Here is a 27,332-nt window from a genome sequence, read left to right on the forward strand (position 1 = left end):
TAACACTTGTACTAGGCTTACCAAAGTGAATCAGGGTAAAACAAAAACGTTTTGGAAGAAGGAGTTATGATGTATTGACTGTAATATGCTGATTTGGTGCTCAAGAAACATTTCTACTTGTTATCAGTGTAAAATGGGCGTCCTGCTTGATTCAAGTTTGGAAGTGTTTTTGAAAGTTTGAACAATAGCATTTATTTTAAATAAAAATCTTTGTAACATTATAAATATCTTTACTGTCACTTTTGATCAATTTAATGCATCCTTACTGGAAGATAGCGCAACTCTCTGAGAGAACAATCAAATTAACATCATTTGGATGTCTCCCTCGTGCACTATTGAGACGAAGGTCTCACCTCCCTCATCAAAATCTACATTTCTCCCCCTCGTCACACAAGAATCTAAATGGTTTAATGTGAATGATTATCATCGAGTATTATACATGTTTAGTATCATTTGAAATGGCTCAGTGCAACTGGCACAAACGTCTCATTTCCAAATAAGTAAAACAAAAGGTAATGAGGTTTTTAATAGTGTAGAAATAATTCACACACATAGGAGGCTGTGTCTTCCAGGTACTGCCCCATGCTCTCAGAAGCTGTTGGCTCAATGCAAATTCCCACTGCTTGCAAATGGTTTCATGTAAATCAACTTCTGCCCCCAGTAAATCTGGGTTGGTGATTAAGGTGAATTTCCACTGAGGACTAGTTTACATATGAAATGAGGTTTGTCTTTATAATGAAATGCAACTAGAGATCTGGGCCCTTTTCTGTACTTCAGATGAGCCCGTGAGGCTGGGAGAGGCCGAGTCTCTCAGCTTCATGTATTTCTTTAATGTTGTTGGGTTCGTCTTCTCTTTATTCCAGAACATTTGATATTTTGTATTGATTATCTTTGAACTGATTATACATTTACCTGACATCACATTTTTCACATTTTAACTGACTTGACATTATTTCATTGGAGTCAAAAGGAATGTTTAAACATTCGCTTATATTTTATGATGCACATGTATCATTAACAACTTTTTCATTTATGGAGTGAGATGAAATAATGAGAAAATACATATGAAAAATGTATTTAATTTAATCAAAAGCTGATCGGATGGCTTTGGGCCGATCTAGCCGGGCTTTACAATAAAGTATATTTTACCAATCCCAAACGTTTGAAGGTGTAGAAGATATTATATGTTATATAAGTACATTTTAATGTGTACTTTTATATTGTTTGATTATTTTTACTTTGTACAATATCTTAATAAATCAGAAAATTAGATGCAATAATGATTAGGAACTTTATTTTATAATTTTTTTTTCTACATATTTATACTGAATGGGTCAAAAAGTACTTATCTTTTCTTAATTTTTTTGTTTAATGTCATATAAATGAGTTGCAAGTTGAAGTTTAATATAAAGCGCACCGAACATCACGTTGATTAAACTGTCAGAAGCAGTTTCACCCCTTGCTCGAGGTGTACATTCTGTCTTGTGATTTCTTCTGGAATTGGCAGCCAGTGTGAGATCGGTTTTGAAGATTCTCTATGTCTGTCTCTCTGATATTATCAGCTTTGTTCAGACTTTAACTGATTGCGTCAGCTTCTCTCAAGCTAGCCCAAGTCTAAATCAGTGCAACGTTTCACTTAAGACCAAGGACACAGCAAAAAGCCCCAAATAACTGCCAACCTTCAGACTCTGTAAAAACAACAATTTCTAACATAGCGTGTGTGTTTCTGTGGGTGTGTCTGTGTGTATTTACACGTATCCCCCCCCCCCCTTCCCTTTGTTAATTGCTATATTGCTTTTTCCATATTTGTGGCAGGGAATTACTAAAATGTTGGCCACAAGGATTGATTGCACCAATCTCAGACCTAGCCAAACGTTTAATTTAGCTTCGTTCAGAGCAGAAGCATTTTTGCATTCCAGCTTTTTACTGCCTTCTTTCCAAATTGTAAGTGGTTAGAAATAAAATTATGTTTAATACCATTCATAGTATGGAGAACTGAACAGTTCCTGTTTTTTTTTTTATTACATGTTGCAAAAAAAATAAAAAATAAAATAATTTCCTTTGGTTCCAACATACCAAACCAGCTGCTCTCAGAAACTCGATTGCAACAGCAAATTAACCACATCCAGAAACTCTCACTTCTGATCTCCTAGCTGTAGCCAGTCCCATTCCAGAGCCTTTCCTGTGATCTAACAGGACGGCAGAGCTCTCACGAAGCGCCGTGTGTTTGATTAAACTGTCTATAAGTGGGGAGAGGCGAGATCAGGCGGGATCAGTGTGAGTCTGTTGAACAGCAGCTATCGGCCAGAGAGCCACGCGTGCGTGCGTTTTTATAATGATGAATGTTGTTAACCTTTAGCCCAGTTTGGTTCATTCTCACTCTCGCTTCTGCTAGATTGTTAAGAACCAATTATGGACCATGTTGAGTTCTTTCAAGTGTGTACGTGAACGAGAAAGAGAGAAAGTTTTTATAAATAGAGAGAGGTGTCTGTCTGAAGGTTCAAATTATCAGTGTTGTGAAGAAACAGCTGTGTGTGTGCATATACGTGTTTGTGTGTATATGTGAGCTCCTCAGATGTACACTCAACGTGCTTGTGATGAAAGCAGCACATTGTGGAGTCACTCATCAGTTTGGCTGAGGATGAAAGACCCGTGTTGTTTTATTCAGCAATTTCGCACTGAAAGCTCCGCTGTGTGGCTCGTCTCAGCTGCTCTACAGTGTGGTTTTATTCACCAGGTTTGTCAGCGGTGAGAAGTGCGCTGTGTTGTTTAATTCACCGGAGAGTCATTAACACAAGACTTGAGATAAAATCTGCGGTTTTTGCATGCTATGAGCTAGAAAATAACATGACAACCTGTCAATGAACCTGCATGTGCGTTTGTCTGGGTTTGTGTGCGTGCGAGTCTGATTCAGCCGCGTCTCTGTGGGCTGAGACAAAAGAGCGGTAATAAGCGTTTCTAATCTGAGTAGTGAATGAATGATACACAAAAAGGGACCACATCAGTTGTACAGAATAAACAGGCTGGAGAGAAAGAGAGAGGAAATAAGGCAAGCAGAGGTGGCACTAGAGCGAACAAGGGATGGATGGATGGATGGATGGAAGAGAGAAAGATGAATGGAAGCCAAGAAAGTGGAAATAAGAGACGAGGAGAGGATAGAGAAGAGCGATGAAGAGCTTTCACGCTGTGTCATATCGTATCATGCAGCATAATCGTATATACACACACACACATTAACAATCTTCACTCTATCGCTTTAAACCAATCACATGACATAAGCTTGGATAGTTCACATTACATTCCTTTTACATTTGGGCACCATACCAGCGATTACTGGAAGCGTACCACACACACACACAGGCACACACACATCAAATCTTTCTCACTCTGTCTTGCCCAAGCAGGTGAGAGATCTAATTATATACTCGTTAGAATTAATTATCAAGCTCTGAATGAAGTACAACCTGTCATGAAGTACTTCACATACCTAACACATGCTTCTGTACTGTCTTTCATAGCGTACTGCACACGTCTATCTGAACTTTAACACATCAGAGTAGGGGCTCTGTCCTCACACAATTAACATGTCACATGCTTCACATGTTATATTTGAGCATGAAATCGGTGAATTGACCATGCTAAATGTGTGTTTGCTTGTGATTGATGCGCTAGCAGTCACGGCTCAGTGAATGTTGCAAATCTCATGCAGACTATAGGATCAGAATGTGACATTCAGTCTTTTTTTCCGGATATCATAATAACAGACTATTTTTTTTTTTTTTGTATGAATGCACAGTATGAGTGCACGGTATGCAAATTGCATGGAATATCTATACTACATTTGCCAACACACAGTATACTGCAGGCCTCTACACTTAGAGTTTGCTCGAGCATTTGTGCTCCTAATTTGAATAATTGAACTGAATAAAGGATTTTTTTTTTTTTTTGCTATTTTGTGGCACATTAATGAGTAGACATGAAAAACAGAGCTTATGACAGAATTAAAAAAAAAAACATATTGTGAGTCGTGACAATAGAGCTTACCTTCCATAGTTTGAATAATTGAATTGAATGAAAGAGCAGTCAACAATTTGAGTTCGTTTTGTTTCTTGTTATTTTGTGGCACATTAATGTTACAAGTATATGAAAAACAGAGCTTATGACAGAATTGTGAGTCGTGACAATAGAGCACCTTCCAATAAACCAAATGTATTATTTAAAGGCAGATTATAAGTTTCACCGCTAGAGGTTGGACATTCAAAACAATAACAAAGGAGTAGTTTGATGATCCCGTGAATGAGCGTAGTATCAAGGGAGTTGTCATCTTCACCTCCACAGCTGATGGAAAGCAATCCGATGGTGGCATAGATGAGCTAATGCATTAAAGTTTAATTAATGTTACTGTGTTATGAAGCTGGGTAGACCGACAGGCTTGGGACATTTTATGTTGCTGTTTTAATTATGCCTATATGCCGGACGCTGTGGCTCCTTACGTTTTTTTTTTTTTTTTTTTTTTTTTTATGTTTATTTTACTATTAAAGTTATGTTAAACATCCACCTTCTTCCCTGAACTTGAAATTTGTCACAGATTTAAGATTACAGAATTAAGATGATTAGTTTTCTGTCGATAAAGGGAAGCAACCAAACAGCTGCTCACCTGTCTAATAAAGCACATAATATAAAGCGTTATTATTATTATTATTATAAATAATATTATTCAGTTATTAAAAGTAAGAAATACACTACTTAAGTAGGAATACTGTTGTACTGTCAAATTAAAATGGTATTTAATAATAATAATTATAATAATAATACATTTTATTTAAAAAAAAAGTACAATTAATATTCATGGGTGTCTTAATATATATTTGCCTTCAGTCATTAAACCATGGAGCTTTTATGGTGAAATACATGATGACATGACAGTCATGTTGCATTCTTAAAGGGTGGTTGATTGCGATTTCACTTTTTTCATTTTAAATAGTGTGTAATGTTGCTGTTGGTGCATGAACAGTATCTGCAAAGTTGCAGCGCTGAAAGTTAAACTTAAGCAGAGATCTCGTCTTTTAAAAATCAGGAAGTTTAATGCCTACAAAAACGACTCGAATGGGACTACAATGGGTTTTATACACAACTAACCCATAAATTTACATCAACCACTCCCTCTGAATATGCAAAAAAGGGCTCGGCCATATACAGAATTAAGATTAACCATGTTGTTGTTAACAACGATTAGTTTTCTGTCGATGAAGGGAAGCAACCAAACAGTTGCTCACCTGTCTAATAAAGCACATAATATATTAAAGCGTTTTTTGTTTTATTTAATTTATTGTGCAATCATTTTTATAAATAAATAAAAAAAATACAATACTAATATCTTAATATATATTGCCTTCAGGCACTAAACCATGGAACTTTTATGGTGAAAAACAGATTAATAAATTATTTTAATTACAAGATGACATGACAGTCATGTTGCAATCTTAAATACATGTTATAAGCAGTTTACTTAAGACCCTCCATTTATAGTATGCCAAATAAACCAGGAAGTAAAATTAGCTCCATTTTTCAAATCTGTCATGGGGAGGGACTTGTGCTCATTAGCGTCATCATGCTAAGCTCTTTACCAGGGTCTAATTGTAAACTCTTTTCCTGGGATTAATTTCAAACTTCACCTTGAACAATAGCAGTCAAGCCGTATTGGATAAGACGCATCAGCGCTGTTGGATGGAGAAATGAGTCAAATTCTCAAATAGATGTCTGACTGTTCCTACAGAGAGCATAAGCTAAACGTTTTCCAACTGTAGCTGTTTGAAGCATACCTCCATCTCCTCCCTCCCCCTTTCTCAGAATTGTATTTTTTTCTTTTCTCTTCGTCTGCATGGATATGGTTTAAAAATGAATCATTGAAATGTGAAATGTGGAATTGATCACTGAACATGACATGACACTGATTGATTCTGTCTCTCGTGTTAATGTATGTAATTCCAACATCTCCTCTTCAGGTCTCTACATGTTTCCATCTCAGTAACTATGACACGCACATTTTGTCTCTGCTGCGTTTTATTTTGCTCAGTCAAGTGTACCTCTCATTACTCAAAACCAGATCAGGGGATTAATGTATAATATTCTGCTTAACATCATCATGGGATTCATATTTTTATTATATTAAACCCGATCAGGGGATTAATTAGAACAATGATCTAAACAGAATTGCTGGATTAATGTAAACCTATTCATGATTGAAGTGTTCATTTATTTGTTATGTGAAACCTGATAATAACATTATTTTTTAATGGTGTATCTTGAAATGGAAATGCTTGATGTATTGTCTTTGTGGTCAATATGTAATTTAGATGGAAAGTTTTACAGTTTCGGGGTTAAATTGAATACTTTTGGACTCAATACTCTCTAAGGAAGATGTTTTGAAGAGACCTCCACCCACACTTCAGCTTAGTCCGCATTTTTTCTTGAGGTTTATTGAACAAAACAGTAAAGACACTGAACATCTTATGCTGTTGTGATTATTTATTTCATATCCAGAACTCGTAACACATGCCCTCAGAAATGCACACATGCATATTCATGATGGCCAAGCACACTGACACTAAGAATATCTATAAGAATACTAAGAATATCATAGCCTCTATGCAGTGTACAGTGGTTATTGCCTATTATATTTTTAAAAGGACAATTGCATTTTATGCTGCAATATACTTTTTAAACTGTACAATATTGTTTCTACTCTTGCCATAGTACCTCATTGGATTTTAGTACATGCCATAATTTAATTCTGTGAGTGGCGATATCTTAAAAATGATGACGATATCTTGATGTCTGGAGGGGGTATTTGTTTCTGGCTCGTTCACAACTCACCAGCGCACTTGGCTCGGCGTTCGTGGTTCGACTTTTCCAAAGATGGCTCCTGCCTGTTTTTGCGAAGTGGACTGTCTTTATAAAATATCTTCTTATTAAATGGACTGTTCACTTACAAAGTTCTCAATGCTTCGTTTTGCATGTATGGACCCTCATTATGCTACAGTGTTACTGTGGGGCTATTTTGAGCCTTGTTAGTGGTATAAACTAGCAGTTTTTATTTTCATTACTCATGTGCCCCATATAAATAGTTTTTAGAGATAAAACTTTACATTTGATAATCATGAAAACAAATCTCAGAGAACAGTTGACTATAGAGTTCAGATGCAAAAGCCTCTAAGTGGCATTTGAAATTTTCTTCTAGAATGATCATTTTTATCAAGCTTGTATATTTAAGTTCAGTGATTTTACTTAAATGGCAATGATAATTACCTATTAAATGTTATTTAAGTGAAATTACTCAACTTAAATATACAAGTTTGATAAAAATCATCATTAAAGAAGAAAATTTCAAATGGCATTTAGAGGCTTTTGCATCTGAACTCTTCATATACCAATGTGTATTTAGACCAAAGGTTCATTTTGTGCCAGAGTTATCCTTTAATGTTTAATGATTAAATTATCTAAATATCTAAATATTTTATATATGAAGAGTTCAGATGCAAAAGCCTCTAAATGCCATTTAATCTTCATTGCCATTTGAACTTGATTTAGGTATTTATCTGACAACTACAGGTTATACGTATATATAAATATATATATATATATATATATATATATATAAAACAGTTGCCATGGCCAAAAAGTATGTCTGCACAATTTGGCATGTTTCATTGTGTTATCATAAATAAAACAATTGCCTCCAAACATAGCTATGTGACATGAATACAAAAATTTTTACACATTTTTTAAAATAATGCTTAAATAAAGGATGAAGATGTAAATTTTCCTTGGCCTTACTCACACAGCTCTCATTAGCTGGCGTCTTTTACACATGTAATCCATGCACACCCAAACTGAAATACTGTGACGAGTGTACTTCAAGTGTTGTCAAAATAAGTCGATACCTACATTCTAAAAAGGTAACAATACCAATGACAGCATTAACACATTTACTATAGAAATAATACGAATAGTTTGTTATTCAGAGCTCTTGACATTAAACCATTAAACTGTTCTCTCTCTCTCTCTCAAAATATCTAGCAGTCCAATATTCTTAAGTCCCAATTTGTGGTGTGCTTCAGTAGATTGGCGTGGCCTGACTCTGCAGCAGATTGCTCACTTTATTCCACGGCACTTTTCCCAGGTCTAATTTGTGGTGCTCCACAATAGATGGTTCAGGTCTGTTTTAGTGGTATTCCACTCTTGATTGCTGTGTTCTGTTTTGGACATTGAATAACGTCTCTCAGGTTTGCATGAATCGATTTCTTTTGGCTTTTACTGCAGTATTGGGCACTGAGCAGACTAATTCAAAAAGGTTTCTTCTGGCGTGTTATCTCGTTTCGCATGTCCCGTTCTGTTTGAAAAGTTCCAGAGGCCTTAAAAGTTATTTTCTTGAATACATGGGATGGGAAATTAAATTAATGTAACATTTAACAGTTTGTTTATATCTTGACACATTGGCATTTTTAATGTAGGCTACATTTTTTTTTTTTTAATGAATGGTTGTGTTTTTTGTTGTCTTTATTGACAATTATACACTGGTGGTCAAAAGTTATATATAACTTAAAGGGGTTGTGATTTTATTATATTGTTGTCTGAGGTCAACTTATGATGTTCGCTTGGTTTTTGCATTCAAAAACATCATAATGAATAAGTAATAGGCTATTTTGTACCCAAGTTTTGAGCTTACCTGAAAAACGCTGGGTTTTTATGGGCGTCTCGCACTGAAGACTTGGAAGTAAACGCCCACTGCTGTGAGTGGAGAACAGTTTTCCATATTATAATGAGTTTCAACTCACCCGTCGATGCACTTGGGGGAAATTGTTTTGAAAATGTCCAATGTTGTAAAATGGCAATTTTGGAATGATTCGCCCATACATATTCGACCCAGAGTCCGTGTGTTGCACCATTCCTGTCGGATCCAATATAGACGATACCGCACCGTTCTTTACTCTTAATCGGTCTGCAAATCCAGTCTTGTTTACAAAACAATCCTCAGTAAAATGAAGCGAACAGACGGACGATGTATTACCCTCATCAGCTGGAACGTCATTAAAAATAAAGTTTATCCATGCAGTCCTATTGGAATCCAGAGGAAGCTTATGCAGTTTGTATTGCTCGGTAGATCGATCCGGATTGTCATCACAAGGTAGCCATCTATGTTTTTTAGCTATGCAGAATTGCGTGTAATGCGCGAATCGGTGGGCGGGGCTAAACCGGCCGTGTTGAAGGCGTTGATCTTCTCCTGCAGAGGTGGTGTTTTATCCTCTTTAACGTCACGTCATAGTTCCCCCACTTTGAAAAATGAGTCGTTTACTGAGGCTGGTGTCAATAAAAACTTTTATTAGACTAACAAGGACGTTTTCAGTTCTGAAACTTACAGGATATTCTTATATGATGACCTCTTAGATGTCAAAAGCTCAAGGAAAATTTGATTTCTCAGTTCATCACCCCTTTAAGTCTTTTTAAAGGCTGCATTTATTTGATTAAAAATACAGTAAAAACAGTAACATTGTAAAATGTTGATCCTTTCAGAAATCATTCTAAAATACTGCTCAATAATGGTTCTTATTACAATCAATGTTAAAAACAGTTTATGCTGCTTGATATTTTTGTATAAACTGTGATATATATATTTTACTGATTCTTGGGTTAAGAGAAAGTTCAAAATAACAGCAGTTATTTTGAATATAAATCTTTTATAAATATCTTAAAAATTGATAAAAACATTAATATCTATTTTTTTTTAAAAAAAAAGAACTTACTTAGTCTACTTAAATGGTAGTGTATCACAGCGTTCACTAAAATATTAACTAAGCAGAACTGTTTTCAACTTTGATAATAATAAATGTTTCCGGAGCAACAAATAAGCATATTAGAATAAGTTCTGATGTGACACTAAAGACTGGAGTAATGATGCTTAAAATTCAGCTTTGCCATCACAGGAATAAATTACATTTTAAAACATTAAACTTTAAATTTTAATTATTTCTGCAATATTACTGTTTTTTTTATATTTATATATAAATGCTGTCTTGGTGAGCATTAGAGACTTCTTTCAGAAACATTATAAAAAATCTTTCAAATTATTTTAAATTTTGACTGCCAGTGCATATTTTTGTTGTGATGTAATGATTATGATATGTTGGGACCCCCTTGAAGAGGTTTATCCCATAAATATTTTTTTTTTTTTTTTTTTTAATAACCACTGAGCACCTGGGCGTTTGTTTGCGCTGTTGTATTGCTGAGACATCTAATCTGTTGTGACGTTCTTGTTCACTCTGTTTTGTTTTTTGTTTGCTCGGATGTGTTGTTTGTTTGCTTGCATGTATTGTTTTGTACTTGTTTGCTCCAGTGTGATGTCAATCGTGCCGTGTTTGTTCTCTCAGTTGTGTTGTGTTGTTGATGGCTCTGACCTGTTGTGTTGGTCTTGATTGCTCTGGTGTAGCGTGGTCTGTTTGCTCTGGTGTATTGTGCTGGCTGTTTTTCATTCTGCAGTGTATGTCAGTTTTCTCTCTCTTTCTCTCTCAGGGAGTGTCCTATAGATACCAATTACATCCACTCAGGAAAAGACAGAGCGAAAGAGAAGGAGAGATGGGGCAGAATGAGTGGGAGGGAATGGGACAGCGAATGCACAGGAGGGAGAACGAGTGAGAGAGAGGGAAGACGGCAGACAGACAGAGAGAAATTGGAGGAGAGAGATTCCGTCTGTGAGTGTAATAGTCTCCTGCTGTCGGACTCTGGGGAATGAAAGAGCAAAAGAACGAAGGAGAGAAATGGGAGGGAGATCGTGGAGAAGAAAGGATGTATAGTGACAGAACTGAGGGATGGAGAGAGCAAGAGAGGCCGAGTTGCCTGCACAGTGCATGAAAGACTAAAGTGAAGAACTGAAGGGGACAAACAGTAGAGAGCTGTTTAAAAAGAAGCGGCTGCGAGAGAGAGAGAGAGGGTGTTGCTGAGGAGAGCAGTGTATCCCTCCATTTAAAGTCTGATCACAGTGAAGTGTGGACTTCACAATGCAGTGAACTTAATATTTCATACTAGCTTGAGTGTAGGTTTCCGTTCTGTATGTGTGTGCATAAATGCTATGATTTATGAATGAATACGGGGAACCTACTGTCCAAAAATGCGTTGTGTGTCTGTGCAAATGTGCTGTTACAGTATGTGGCATGGGACGGTGTGTGTTGTTGTGCACCCTACATTTGAGTCTTTTATGTGGAGTGTGTGTGTGTGTGTGTGTTTGGCAATTATGAGAGGGGCTGAATGCTGCTTTGGTCTATTGTGTGTGCGAGTGTGTGTGTGTGTGTGTGTGTGTGCGTGTGTGTGTGTGTGTGTGCGTGTGTGTGTGTGTGTGTTCGGTTGAGAGCAGAGGGAGTCTTTGTGCTGCCGTCCGAAATAATTCCCATCATACTTCAGTTCTCAGAGAACAAAATAACTCTGATTCTAACTAAAAAGATAGAGAGAGAGAGAGAGAGAGAGAGAGAGAGAGAGAGAGAGAGAGAGAGAGAGAGAGAGAGAGAGAGAGAGAGAGAGAGAGAGAGAGAGAGAGAGAGAGAGAGAGAGAGAGAGAGAGAGAGAGAGAGAGAGTATTGATGTTATTTCTCATCTTCCAACTTTTCTATCATCAGCAAACTTTGGAACACACACACACGCGCACACACACACACACACACACACACACACACTATTATCAAGATAAATGAGGACATATAGACGTCTGTTGTTTTATTTAATACTGATTGGTGGAGGCGGCATGCAATCTAATATCACATGAGTGATTTTACAGTAATGTTATATATATCACAATCTAGTTGTTTTTGCTGGAAATTCAATTACAAAAAGTTGTATTTATTACACAACAATGTCTGTTTTTAATAAGATAGTGACTTAGGGACTTCATCTCATTTTATTATGCTGTGTTTTTTTTGTGTGTGTAACTTAATGGGCTCAAACCAAAAGATCAGATTATTCAAGTCTGGCATCAGTACAGAAACTGATTTCTATTATGTAACAACAAAATACTCAAATGGTATTACATAAGTATGTTTGGATGAGCCAATTTGTCATAGAAACTATAGTATATATAAATGTATTGTTTTAATTAGAAACACAAATAGATAATAATAAAATAATTATATATATATATATATATATATATATATATATATATATATATATATATATATATAACATTTATTTATATAAATATAATATGTTCCATATTATATATTTTTATATAATATATAAATAAGTATAAGAATGTCAGGAAATGCAACGGATGTCTAATCGAGTAGATAAGACTACTGCACTTACATCAGTGAGGGTCAGACTACTTTTTTTAAGGTGTTTTGTTGCCAAAGCCAGTTTTTACTCACATTTGGCACTTGATAGTGTTTATTTTGAAGCCCATCTACCCTTAATGCGATATTTTTTTATATTTGAAAGGACAACAAACATGATTTATTATTAATTCTCACCTTTGAAGACATCCTGGTTCAGGTTTAGCTTATGTATGCATAATTTTGTTTTGAAGTATAGCTAAGTAAACACACATTCACACACACAACATACTGTGTATGTACATTGCAATCTCCAACTGATGTTTTCTTCATTTTGATGTGCTGTTTTATACTCTTTCCTCAGTTCTTTTGTTTCTTTAAAACCAAGGAAAGCAAAACAAATCAAGGGAAAATGGGTTGTTTTGCGTGCATGTGGGTTGAGGTCGCTTCGTCTTGAGGGTCAAGCTTCAGGTCATAGTGGTTGCCCCTGGTAACCTCCCTGTCTGGTTGCGTAGCAACCTTCCTCCTTTGTTCTAAAATGATTTAATTTATGGTTTATCTTCGTCACCCCCCTTCTTTCTTCTTTCACCTCTTACTGTCACTCCCTCTATCTGTCTCTATATCTCTCTCTCTCTCCCTCAGGACCCTGTTCTCTCCTCTCTTTGCTTCTATCCATCACAAGACTCTCCGAGGCTCCTGGCGTCTGTCGGCGTAAGTGTGTGTGTATATGAGAGATGGACCGATAGCGAGTGAGAAAGTGCTCGAAGTTGAGTCTACACTGCCATGGTTGTTAGTTGTGCGAGTATGTTTATGGTGGCGTTGTGGTGGCTGAGGTCACCATGTGTCTGTTTGCTTGATAAAGAGATACCATATCTCCACCTCCTTGTAATTGACCTCTTATTTCTCAAAGTGCTTTATTGGCTGCAGTTCCCTCAATACCTGCCAAAGCACTAAGTGCTCTTTTTCATTGGCTGCATCTCAAAATTTAGTGAGCTGCCTAGACAGCGTTTTTGGGAATCACATATAGGCTTGTTCAAATGTGGAGCATGTCTGAATGTTTGACTTTAACCTAGTGAGCTACACTTTTGAGCATCATAGGTGTGTTTTAAACTGAACCTATAAATATGAAAGCATATGAGCGGCCTGCCTAGATTCTATTCTTGGGCATCCTACTAGTGTGTACTGTAGACAGTATTTTTGGCCTTATTGAGCTGCCTATACCTAAACTGTTTTATAAGATTTAAATAAAACAGGTAATTGTATTACATTTTATGAGAAACTACTGTTTCAGTGTTTACTTCCGAATTTCATGTTTAATTCTATATTAATGTGACTTGTCATTTATTTGTGAAATGTACTAGCAATTTGTGATTTTCTTTTCAGTGTAGGCAGCATTTTTGGGCATCAAATGCATGTTTGCACTTTTGGGTATCATTGTCATGTTCAAACACTTGAAACAAATCTATTGAGTTGTCTTCCTAGACGGCACTTTTGGCTATCATGTCAAGTTCAAACGATTGAATAAAACATAGTGAGCGTGTTACCTTTGGGGATGATAGACCATTCAAAAGGAACCTATAGATTCAGCTCACTAGGTTTTGAGACTTAGCCGTTCTCTGTCTTTCTTTCTCTCCCTCTTTCTCTTTCTCTGGGTCATTCTGTCCTTTCTTGCCCCCTGCTCAGTCTCTCTCTCTGGGGGGTGAGACAGTGCACTAACAATGTTTGACAGGCGCAATGTAATGTTTTACATGCACAACGACTGTGAAAAAGAGCGGGAAAGAGAAACAAAAGAGAATACATTTTTTAAAAATGTATGTTTTACAGTCATTTAATGAGACCTTGTCCACTGCAGTGTGTTTGAATGTTGTGTATGTTCTCTAACAGTAAATATATTGTAAATATTTTATATTGAATCATATTTTCTAGGATTTCTAGTATTAATTTCAGCTTGATCCTCAAGCAAGCAAGAAACAATCTTTGTGTGCTCAATATAAAAAATTTTCAAGCTGTAACAATATTGTTCCAACATCATTCATATTAAATCTGTTCATGTGAAATGTGGTCGTCAGGACTGTTTGTTTTGACATGAAAATTACATTTCATTTTTATATGGAACTTCTCTTCAAATTGAAACATAAATTGTGTGAAAATGAAAAAAAGAAGAGAGAAGGATGAAAAAAGGGGAAAATGACATAAGGATAAGGGCGTACACACCCAGGGGGGCAGTTCTCGGGCAGAAAAGCCTGTGTGTGTGTGAGAGTGCTTGGGGTGGGGCAGTTATAGGGCAACAGCTGGCATTGAGTGGGGGGTTGGAAAGGGTCATGTTGAAAAAAACCTTCCGAATGACCTACTAATGTACTGCATATAGCTCTACACAAGTGCTCTATCTATCTATCTATCTATCTATCTATCTATCTATCTATCTATCTATCTATCTATCTATCTATCTATCTATCTATCTATCTATCTATCTATCTATCTATCTATCTATCTATCTATCTATCTATCTATCTATCTATCTATCTATCTATCTATCTATCTATCTATCTATCTATCTATCTATCTATCTACTGCTTTTCCATAATTTTTAAGCAAAAAAGGTGATTTACGCTGCAAAGATTCTGTAGGACAAATTAACCTCCATAATTTAATAATTTATTTCTCTTTGTAAAAAATCGTTGTAAGATAATAAACCAAATCTATTTATCTTACAGTAATAGATCAATGAAAAAAAAAAATCAATGCTAATTACAGTAAGAAAATTATTTTTATAAAAGACATCTAAAATATACATTTTTTCATCATGTATTTATATTACTGTAAATGTGATATTTTTTACATAAAATGTCAAAAATGTTGTTGTCCATTCTGTTTATCAATAGGGCCGTCACTAAGTGACTGTATGTTGACCCATTACCTCTTACAAATCTCTTGGCGAATGGGTAGGCGTTATGTGTTATATCCATAGATCTTCGTCTGATCCAAATGAGTTCTTGCAATCTCCATTAAGCTTCATTAACCAATATTTGGTGCCACACACACATTTCCAAATTATGATTAAGCAAATACAGTATGTCCCAGCAGTTCGAAGATCAATCAAATCAAATCTTATAAATGTGCGTATAGTCTGACCAATTAATACGACAATAACGACTTCATCTAGTTCAACAGCACACACACACAGAAACAGTTGGACATCAGAGAGGAACCAAAAGGATGTTTAATGGCCATCAAACATTAATCAGGCTAAAAAATAGACATCTACATATGCAGTGGAGGAAACACAGAGACCGTAATAGAGGCAGAGGGATAGAGGAGAGGGTGGAGAGGTGAGAGAACACCAGAGGGAAAATATGGAGAGACAGAAAGAGACAGATGGAAGGAGGAGGAAAAGGAAAGAAGAAGTGAAGCACAGATGGAGAGAGATGAGGAAGGAGAAAGAGGGAAATGGAGAGATGAAGGGGTTATTTTTCACTGTCTGTTTTGGACTGTATTTATTACACTTCAACCCGTGTTATCACTCACATACAAACACTCATCTTCTCCCTCCCTCTCTCTCTCTCGTTTATTTCTCTCTGTCTCTCCTTTTGGCTTTCTTCGTCAGTCTTTAGCTGTATTCATCTGTTTATCTGTAATCTTTCTCTTTTGTCTCTTTCAGCTGCCGTCCTCTCTGCTCTCTCTTGTCTATGTGAGGAGGGTGTAAACGATGTTGCTTTAAATATAGACTGTGTGCTTTCTACACCCTCGTATGTGTGAGCGAGAGACACTTAGAAAAAGGCAGAGAGAGAGAGAGCAAGATGGGATGGAGAATGACACTGTCGGGGTGTTTTTAAATCAACGGTGTGTGTGAATACTCAGGCAGTGCTTTTCATCTGATGGGTCGTGACTCGTGACTCGTGACCCAAAAATGGGTTGTAGGGCTGAGAAGAGGAACGATGCGAAATGTGAATAGTAAATTCTAACTACCGGTAACCATATATGATAATGCATAGATAAATAAATAGGCTTATCTGCTCCTCAGAGGAAGGAGAAAGTGCTTTCCATGTCTTTTGTTGTTGACATATAAAGAATTTTGTCCAGAAAACTCTGCTTAATTTTGGCACAAATTCATTTGTTGCTTTGTAGAAGATTAAACAAGGTAAATGTAAATACGACCCAGACTACATTAAATGTGGGTTCATTTGCATTGAGAATAAACATGGTTTGAACCAAAATGCATTTTAAAATTGAGAAATGAATCACTAATCAAATTAAACTCAAAATGAATCATTCTCAATTTGCAATTCAAGCCAATTCAAAATTGTAAAACCTGTAAATCATGTTGTTTTTGATTAAACATAGGCCTAGATAATATGCATGGATAAATCATTCAATAAACATTTCAATATTCCATAAAAAATAATAATTGTCAATGAAAAATTTTTGGTGAAAATAATATTCTTTAAAAAATATCTTTACACTATCTTAAACATTTTCTTTTTACACCCAACGTCACACTCCTCCTGATTTCACTCCGCTGCCTCCCAGTTGTGACTGTTGTGAAGTTTAAGGTGCAAAACTATAGTGAGAACATTGCATAGATTTCCAATGATTTTACATCAGGTTATTAACATATTTTCTATCACCTACCCCATCACAGAAATGTGCAAAACACTAGATTTAAATAAAGACATATTTTGGCCGATTTATAGGCTTTTTAACACACAAAACACTCTACTCAGCATAATTCTTTTCCTCTAGCTTGCTTCCTAATGCACTTCTTTGTTCCTCTTTTAGAAGTTTCATCTGCTAAATGTAAATTTAAAGGCATTTTTTGTCTCTACTTCTTGTCCATCTGTTATACCAAACTTGTATTTATGGAACAAATAATATCTGTTGTTCTTTTTTTGTTTATTTTACAATTTATCATGAAAGTCAGTGGGGGTATAGTGTTGTTTTGGCTGGACACCAATGACTTTGGTTGTTTGGACAAACGCAGTTGAAAAGTAATGTCTTCTTTCGTGTTCCAGGCAGGTTTGAAATTACACGATGAGTAAATAATGTCAGAATGAAAAATTTCCCATGAATTTTACTGCGTACGTTATCAAGCCAATTTTACGATTCAAAATAAAGTGGCAGAGACATATATTTGTGTAGTGTGTCCCAATCATGCAGATGTGAGACAGTGAAGCCCTGCACCCTTCAGAGTACTCACTTTAAGTGTTCTGCCCTTTAGAGTGAGTAGGACATAGTGGCGTTCTCTTTGAAATTGAAAAAAAAAACCACCCAGATTGTCTCTCTGCATTTCCACTTCACTCCATCCACTCAGTGATTAGAGTCGAGTCAGTGTCCTGACATAACCAGTTAAATGGATCAGATGCCATTTTGAGAGTCTCAGTAAGTGCCCCCTGCAGCAGTTGTCCACTGCACTGAGAGCGTGTATGTGACCCACTAATCGCTTATTAACTGCTAACACTGCTCTAATTGGTTGCCGATAAGTAGCCTGTACTGTGTGCGCTAAAGCTAAAGGCTAATTTTAGCCTATTATCTTTTGGCATAGGTTCATTGGGATTAGAGGGCAAACTCTAATTCTACCACTGTCAGTTTTGAGCACACATGAGGTTTTCACATGCCCATGAATGCTTAGCCAGATGTTCTGTGATGTAGATGCTGAGACTTAGTCTTTTCTCATCCCTTCTGTTCTAACTCTATTTATAAAAGCATCTTGTTAAAGCCTTTTAAGCTAATCAGGCTGAGTTCGTCCCAGCTTCACACTCGCCTAGCGCACCTGCGTTTGTCCCACATATTTGCCCTTGGAAATCCGGCATTTGGCCTGCGATTGAGTAGATTAATCCCACCTCTAGAAAAACATCAGGCTAGAATTAAGCCAGCGTTTAGCCTGAATCAATTCAAGATTGAGTCCGACAAAAGCAGTATCATAAGGCCAGTTTGAAATTGGAAAATTTGAAATCGGGCCAAGATTAAGCCAGCATTCAAACAAACAATGTTAGCCTTGCAATTAGCAATATTTGCCCCTTCATTCAGCCAGCATACGGCCAACATTCAGCCAAGTTTTGCCCCCTGTTTAATCTCTTTGAGTCCAGAGCTTGGCCAGCATCAAGCTAGCATTTGCCCAGCATTCACTAAACATTAACGCGTTGCTCCATTCAAGCTGCCATTAGCCTAACATTCAGACAGCGTTTCGCCCAGAGTTGATCCTGCAGCGGTCAGCATTAAAAAGGTCATCGATTATAACCTAAGTGGTAATTATTGGGTAAAGTGGAGCATGGGCCGCCCAGGGCGGAATTATCATACAGCTAGACTCACATTGGCATTACATCTGGCCTTTATACTCGCACTCACACAGACACATTTGAGTAAATTCATCATCTGTTAGATGCCTGAAGGGCTGTACATGTGTTAGCCTCAAACCCCAATCCCTACAAACACTAAGGAACCAATATAAAACCACAAAAATTTTACTCTTCCATTTAACCATTTAGCAGACGGTTTTATCTAAAGCAACTTACAAATGAGGAGAGCAATAGAAGCAATTAAGCTAGCAAAAGGACAACAATATGAAAGTGACCTTTCCCAATTTAGACTGCATATTTATTTTTTATTAAATAGATATAGATTAGAAGAGACAAGAAAAGAAAGTTTTAGTGTTAATGGATCAAGTGTTGCCGAAAAAGATGCACCTTTAGCCGTTTCTTGAAAATGGCTAAAGACTCAGGAGCTCGGGTTGAGTTAGGCAGGTCATTCCACCAGCTGGGAACAGTCCAGGTGAAGGTCTGTGAAAGTGATATCGTGCCGCTTTGAGATGGAACCACAAGGCGCCGTTCACTTGCAGAATGCAAGCTTCTTGATCATGGCACGTAAGTCTGAAGTTATGAGTTTAGGTAAAAGGGAGCAGAGCCAGTGGTTGTTCTGTTGGCAAGCACCAGTGCCTTGAATTTGATGCGGGCGGCAATTGGCAATCAGTGCAATTTTATGAGGAGAGGTGTGACGTGCGCTCTCTTCGGCTCGTTAAAGACCACTCTTGCTGCAGCACTCTGGATCAGTTGCAGAGTTTTGACGGTATACTGGAAAGCCTGCCAAGAGAGCATTACAATAGTCCACTGAGTCCAGTCTGGATAGAACAAGTGCTTGAACAAGAAGTTGTGTAGCATGCTCCGATAGGCCTAATGTTGTATAAGGCAAATCTCCAGAACTGGGCAGCTCTAGCAATGTGGTCTGTGGAGTTATTGTTGAAGAAGCTAGCTGAATGGAGAAGTTGTGATGGAGTTTTGGGTTGGCCGGGACCACAAATAGCTCTATCTTTGCACGGTTTAGTTGAAGGTGGTTGCCCTTCATCCAGCAAGAATTGACAGATTGAGATGTATAGAATGAGAGGTAGAGTTGTGTCATATAACAGTGATGGGAAAGAACACGTTTCTGAATGACAGATCCTAGTGATGACTTGTACATGTAGAAGAGAAGTGGTCCAAGCACTGAGCCCTGAAGCACCCCAGTAGCTAGATGTTGCAACTTAAACACCTATCCTCTCCACACCACCCTGAAGGATCTACTTGAGAGGTAAGGTTTGAAGCATTGGAGTGTTTCCACCCAGACCCACCCCGAGTGAACTGTCATCATAGTCCGCCATTGTTGATACGCTGGAGCAGAATAGCGTCTAGCAATTGTGGTGTTCTGTTCGTGGATGTAATGACGAACACAGCAGTCATTTTGATGTTCCCAAATCCAAACCGCTGAAGACACAGTGACTGAGTTTTGTTTTCGAAGGGAAAATTCCCCATGAGCAATGCCAATGCTTTCATATTTGCGCAGTTCGCAAATCTTTTCTCATCAGACTGCTTTATAAATGAGGATCAGAATAAAGCTGGTTTTGCTAAGAAGCTGCTCCTGAGAAAATAATCGGTTCCAACTATTCATGTCCCTGTTGCACCTCCAGAAGAAGTGAGTGTAAAATTTTGTTAACCTTTATATTAACGTTAATCTTTGCAAATCACTTGCACGCTTCACAATGAATTCGGCTATGGTTAGGGTACATTACGGCAAGTTTTCTATGTACAACGTTCTCAATATAATTCATAATCTGACATTTATAATGAAAAACGCATTATGGTTATTGTGTTATTACAAACTGAGTAATGTTATACATACATCAGTAAACACATAGTTACTCTAATTTTACCCTGCCAGTACATACAAAGATAGATCAAAGTGACATTATGTTAACCAACCATTCAGAAACATCCTGTTCCAGCCTTAATTGTCAAACTACTTTGCGGCCGTTATCTTGTTCCGTGTCCGACTCTCGTTCAAATTGATATCTATGTTATCATTATCATTTAAAGGCATATGCACTGAAACGGTGTGCTGAAAACAGAGCTGTTTTTGACCAGGTTAAATGAGTGTTTTCTTACAATACTAATGAGAATTTTGAATTAAAGTATATTACAAACTTTTCATTTAGACCCTAAAGAATCAAATTAACTTGTATGAAAATGGCATTATATGCCCCCTTTAAGATATATTGTTTTTCTTCAGAATCTCGGAGACCTCAGTCGTCATTTTAATTATTACCATACCTGTTCAATTTCCTTCCTATCTCTTTTCATGCTAATCGTAGTCTTCAGTTTCCTTCTCTAGCAACCCCCGCAGCGTGAGGTGCAGGCAACTTAACGATGCCATTTCCTTTTCCTTTTCCATTTCTTTCTCTTTTTTTAGCAAGAAATACACTGCACTGCTCTCAAAGATCATGATGATGGGGACAAAACATCTAATTTTCACCTAAGTCTCACTCTCATTTTCTCACTGTCTCGTCCTCTCTCTGTCTCTAACTATATCTCATTTCATAATGCCATCTTGTTTTTCTCTCTTTTTTGGCTCTAATAACTTCTCATTTATCGCTGTCTTGTTGCCCAGATGAAGACCCCTTCCAGCCAGTGACCCAAGATGAGACGGTGGCAGTGGGCGGGGTGGTGACCCTGACATGCAGTGTGAAGGAAAACGATAACTCCTCCCTCCAGTGGTCTAACACGGCCCAGCAGACCTTGTACTTTGGAGAGAAGAGAGGTGAGTGCCATCGATTTTAAAATGAAAATGATGATGCTCATGTTCTTCCAAATCTGTATGACTTTCGTTCTTCTGTGGAGAACAAAAGCAGATGTTTTGCACAATGTCTGTCTCTGCTGTTTTACATATAATTAAAGTGAATGGGTACTGTTGCCACAAATTACCAAAAAAAAAACAAAAAACAGTACTACAAAAGTATAGCAAAATTATTCTGTATGATTTAGGTTATATATTTCAAGTCTTCAGAAGCATATATGTGAAAAGGGGGCTCATAAGAAATTATTTCTTGAATATTTTCCCGTCTAAAGTTTACATTACTTTATTTAAGCAAACTTTCATTCAGTCTGGCTGCAGTATGGCTCATAATTCAATCAATTCCTGATGAATGAAATGAAATCTTGTTGTACATTTTTAATCGTTGAGTAATTTTATATTTATTTATTTATTAAGTAATATCCTATTTCTCACAAAAGGTGTCAAATTACAGATAAAACTGGTTGTAAATGGCAATTCACACCAGACATTTCATGACCTCTCTTTTACGCGATCGCTTTTAAGACTGTGGTCTGTGACTGCAATTACTCGCCACTTTGGTCTGAACAGAAAATAGATTTTTGTTGGACCCTTCCGTAGAGATTTCCACAGAGCTCTTAGTCCCCCAACATCGAACACAAAAAGAATGCGTGAGACACCTTCCTAAAACATTAATATCACCCTAAAAACAAACAGGTGGCTCTGTGATAACGAAAAGCGAGGTGATGGAGAGAGAAAGACTGAGAGAGAATAGAGGAATGACCTGATTAAAGTGGAAAACAAAAGAAGGCGACAAGAGAGCACCATGAAAAAGCAGAAATAGAAAACAGTCTATTGAATGAGAAGGAAGGAGGGATCGTTGAAAGAAGGGAGAAAAGAAATACATTTTGTTGTATTTCATCTTGTTTTCATAAATATTTAAAACTATATAAATGTATGGTCACACTTTAGATTAGGGTCCAATTCTCACTATTAATTAACTATTAACTTCGACTTTTGCCTCAGTAAACTCATAATTACTGCATATTAATAGTTAGTAAGTTAGTTGTTAAGTTGTATTGGGTAGGGATATAAGGTCTTGCAGAATAAAGCAATAATATATGCTTTATAAATACTAATAAACAGCCAATATCCTAGTAATATACATGCTAATAAGCAACAAGTTATTTGTTAGAATTGGACCCTTAACTAAAGTATTCAAAATTAGGATAATAAATACATTTTAGCAAAATTTTGCTAATAAGAGTTTCCATAAGAGTTTTCAAATTCCAATTAAGTTTATTTTTCTATTGAATTAAGTATAAATCCAATTAAATTTAGTTTGAAAACTACTCGAATCAAGATATTCTCTCAAAACTAATCTCTGTTACACTTTTGTTTAGGGTCAAATTCTCACTATATCCTAATGTGCCTAGTGACAATTAAAACTAAAGTGTTTACCAAATCTCATTATCTTACACAATTTTACACAATCTTAATTGAAGGATGTTTAGATATTTGGAAAACAAGACAAAAATACAGATTTTTTTGCAGTGTAGAAAAGAGAGAGAGAGATCACCAGTAAAAGAAGAACAGGTGACGCGCATGCGCACAAGTGTGAAGAGATGAATAGATTAGTGTGGAGGAACGATGGATGGGTGGATGAGCGAAGTGAGATAAAGGGAGTAATGACAAAGGAGGAGTGTGTGCATGAAAGAGCAGGATGGAGGACAGAAGACCGTCAGCTGATGAAGACAAATTAAGTGCCCTTCACTTACTGATAAACCATGAAGCGCACACACACATTTACTGTAAATCTGCGGTAGACACAAGTTCTCCTTTTGTTCAAAGGTGAAGTATGTAATTTCTGCACCATTAGCAAAAATAATAACTTCTTAAACATGTTTTCTCGATCATTGCCAGCCTGTTTTTTCATTCTACAGAACACTTGATTGGGCAAAAATACTAATACTAAAGTGCAGGATGAGTCATCTGCATTTTTGCTCCATTATCCCAGAAGAGAACAGTGTTACCACAGCTAAAACTTAATTATTTTTATGATTTAAATAAAACTGAAACAGAAAAAAAAAATTAAATATTCAACGCATTCTCATCCCAAGGCGTCATATACGACGCTTTTGCCAAAGCGTAGACATCCAATGTACATGGCACACTTTAGCGTCAATATAACACGCACAGAGTATGAGTACGTTTAGGTCTGGGGTAGGGTTAGGGTTAGACCACTAGGAGGCGTCTTATACATATATATATATATATATATAGACCACTAGGATTCGCCTGACCCATATATATCTGCGTCTCATATTGACGCTAAAGGGTGCCATGTGCGTTGGATGTCTACGCTGTGGTAAAAGCGTCATGTATCACGCCTTGGGATGAGAACGGGCTGAAATATTAGGTGACAAACTTAAACATAAAAAAACTTAAATGAAAATTAGAAACGTTGAAATAAAATAAGTTTACTAAATAATAGTAAATATTATATGTAATATTAAAAAATGTATATTATATGATTACTAAATAATATTAAATAAAAAAATAAAGCTAAATAAAGCTAACCCTAAATAAGTCAAAATAAAATAATATTTTATTATTAAAATTAAAAACTGATGCTAATTCAATATATATATATATATATATATATATATATATATATATATATATATATATATATATCTTAATCATTGCATAAAAGAGAAAGACAAGTGTAAATCAATGTCGAAATCATGAATATGACATTGCAACATGAACACATAAATATAAATATCCAGTATTTCGCCACTTGGCTTACTCTGATGAACAGTGCTAGCCAACTGTAACATTTTTCATATGGAATTCCTAAATGTACAACTTGTTTATTTCCTAGACTTGCTTGCTCACAGATATAATCTGAGGACGGTCTGCACTGTCATTTTGCATGGTGAAATCTCTGTTGTCAATATCCAAAGTATCTTCATGGTTTGTGATAGTAGTAATGCCAGCATCAGCATGATGCCTAGAGACTTTCTCAAACAACAACAGAGAGTAGCTGTCAGTGGAAAGAGAGAACAGAAAACTGGAAACTTTGCCTGTACTCATGCCTGTCATCTCGCTGTGGTGCTGATCTCACAAGATCTGTAAGAGAACATAGGCGTTTATGCATTCATGCATACTGTATCCAAAACTGCTGACTCGTTCACTGTTCACTACATAGGGAACGTCACATGGTTCGCTAGTTGAGTAAAGAGTAGGCGAAAATGAGGCGTATTCAGATCAGACAAAATTGCGCACTCAGTATAATGTTACATACACATCTCAAGACACTCTTAGACATACTAAAAGAAATCTTATTATAAATGGATTTCAAAGTCATATGAATGTAGTATGGATCAGAAATGTACACATAAGATTGCATGGGGCTTTTTTTTCGAACTACAGTACAAACAAATTTAACAAGTTTGAGTCTGATAAAGTAGAACATGGAAGAGTTAGAGAAATGGTCGAAAGCAATCACATAAATCTAAATCACAATGGTTTTCAGGGAGGAAATAAAATGCTAAAAATTCTAGTATTTGGCACCTATGTAGTGTATGTGTTTCGCTTATCTGCTCTGTCTTTCTCAGCACTGAGAGATAACCGTATCCAGTTGGTAAAGTCCACGGCTACAGAGCTGATAATCACCATCGCAGAAGTTCAGCTGTCAGATGATGGAGAGTACACCTGTTCCATTTTCACCATGCCTGTACGGACAGCACGAGCCACAGTTACTGTACTTGGTAAGTGTGTGTGAGTGTGTGTGTATATGTGGGGTTTTTTTTCTGTCAAGGTGGTATGAATCAGTAGAATTATTGATATATGTAGCATATACCCCATCGCTCTTCATGTATTTCGCTAAAAGTCTGTTATGGCAAAAATCCTGTCAAACATCATCACTGCGTTAACCACTCAGAGTCAAATTAATAAAGAAAGATACGTTTTTATTCTTGCAAGAATAGGCCCAGTCAACCCAGCAGTTACACTGTGGACATGAGACAGCTCGTATAGTCTTTTGAAGGTTCCTCTTCACCCGCTGTACCTTTCACCCACCCAGATGGCCGTTACTGCTGTTTAGTCTCTACTTAAGGACACAAACTGCTACTGAAATAAACCGTCCCTAAGGTCAGAAGTCCTGCCCCATATGTTCCCGAAACGTCACCCACAACCACGTAGACAACTATATTTTACTCATGGAATAGGTTCAATGCAAACACATGGCTCAGACTACCTAGTAATCTTCACTAATGAGTAAAATTCCCACAACAAGTCTGAGACTATAATCATGGGTATCTTTAGCATGAGGAAAATATCGGTTTGTTTAATGGACGATGGCCTTTCAATTAATGTATTTTTGTCGCTTCTGAAAGCATGGCTTTTCTATTAGATGATTAAAAGAGCTCTCAAAGTGATCTTAGCCACAAATGGACAACCATTGAAATGGTGATGCAACTGACACCATTACAAAATTAAAAAAAAAAAATTGTTGTAATTCAATCCAACACAGACAACTCCACCCATCCATCCATGGGTAATTTAGAGGTCAGTAAGTGTGTCAGATGTCAATTCGATAACTGCTGTAACTTGCGCATTCAATGAGTTCATATAGTACAACATTTGTCAGAACTATTAAAACTGAGAATGAAAGATTCATGAAAAGAAGAGTCATTTTTTTCATGAGTCAGTCTGCCCTGGTCATGATGTATGTTTGTTTTTGCGTTTATTCCCATGAGACAACTTAACGTTTTGTAGCAATAATGTTGCACGGTTGACCTTTTTTTTGAATGATGGACATTTGAATTCATCTGAGCAGAATTAATTTGGTGCAAATTCCATGAAGGTCTGATACAAGCAGCTAGATGTTGTTGATAGTGAGCCGCTACTTAGGGTGCAGACCAGTTTTCATTTTATTTACATTTTAACCATAATTTAGCCCCTTATCTAGCCAGAATCTAGCCCCTTAGTTTCTTCAAATTGCACCTAGAAATTCAATGTATTTACTTCACATCTCTGTTTATCTCTCACAGGTGTTCCAGGCAAGCCGGTGATAACAGGTTTTGAAGATGCTGTTCAGGAGGGCAGCACGGTTACTCTTACCTGCACGAGTTCAGGCAGCAAACCTCCTGCTAAACTACGCTGGTACCTTAATCAAGAGGAGAAACCGGGTAAACACACACACACACACACACACACACACACACAGTCAGGTCAAAAATCCACTTTGAACTCAAACGGTTGTAGTTCAGTAATTACAGTGTTTAATTTGTGTTTGTGTATGTGTAGGGCGTCCTGATGTTGTGGAGTCCAACCCCGAAGAACCAACCTACACAGTAACCAGCGAGCTCATCTTCACTGTCACAAGGAATGATAACAACGCTCTGGTCGCCTGTGAGGTGGATCACGCGTCCATTGCCAATGGAGACAAGAAGACAGAACAACCCCTCAGCGTCTTGTGTAAGACACACATACAAAAGCCAGAAGGCTTCTTAGAAGAAATGGTTCTATTTAGAACCAGAAATGGTTCCCTATATGGAATTCCAAAATGGTTCTATATAGAACCATTTTTTTGGTAAAAGGTTCTATTGGCCAAGTATGGAACCCCAGGGTTCTATATAGAACCCAGAGGAACCCTTTTTTTAAGAGTGTATAGAACCTTTTAGGGGTTCCAAATAGTGTACGTGGCGCTGATAGAACCTTTTAAGTTTCTATATAGAACCTTTTCTTCTAAAAATGTAGATGTTGTGTAGAGCTGAATGGTATGACGCTATACTAATGTGTGATTGTAGAAATGTCAGTCAGCAGAAGTTCTGCTAATAAAGTTTATATCGCAGATGATATATACATATCAGACAGGTGCTTTCAGCATAGACTGTTTGATTTTAATTGGAGAATTTATGATATGATGCATAC

General features: G+C 36.8%; 1 protein-coding gene across 4 annotated transcripts in view; it reads left to right on the forward strand.

Moving 5' to 3' along the window:
• The window catches only part of cadm3 (cell adhesion molecule 3), a 65,937-nt gene that overhangs the window by 16,262 nt on the left and 22,343 nt on the right, over window positions 1-27,332 (forward strand). For all 4 annotated transcript variants that reach the window (XM_089131094.1, XM_089131091.1, XM_089131093.1 and 1 more), the window contains exons 3-6: window positions 21,228-21,377; window positions 25,013-25,165; window positions 26,450-26,587; window positions 26,706-26,876. In XM_089131094.1, coding sequence (XP_088987220.1) covers window positions 21,228-21,377; window positions 25,013-25,165; window positions 26,450-26,587; window positions 26,706-26,876 — 612 coding nt within the window. The remainder of the gene's footprint in view (window positions 1-21,227; window positions 21,378-25,012; window positions 25,166-26,449; window positions 26,588-26,705; window positions 26,877-27,332) is intronic.

The sequence above is a fragment of the Pimephales promelas genome, chromosome 5 (assembly GCF_988280905.1).
Source record: "Pimephales promelas chromosome 5, fPimPro1.hap1.1, whole genome shotgun sequence".
Lineage (NCBI taxonomy): Eukaryota > Metazoa > Chordata > Actinopteri > Cypriniformes > Leuciscidae > Pimephales > Pimephales promelas.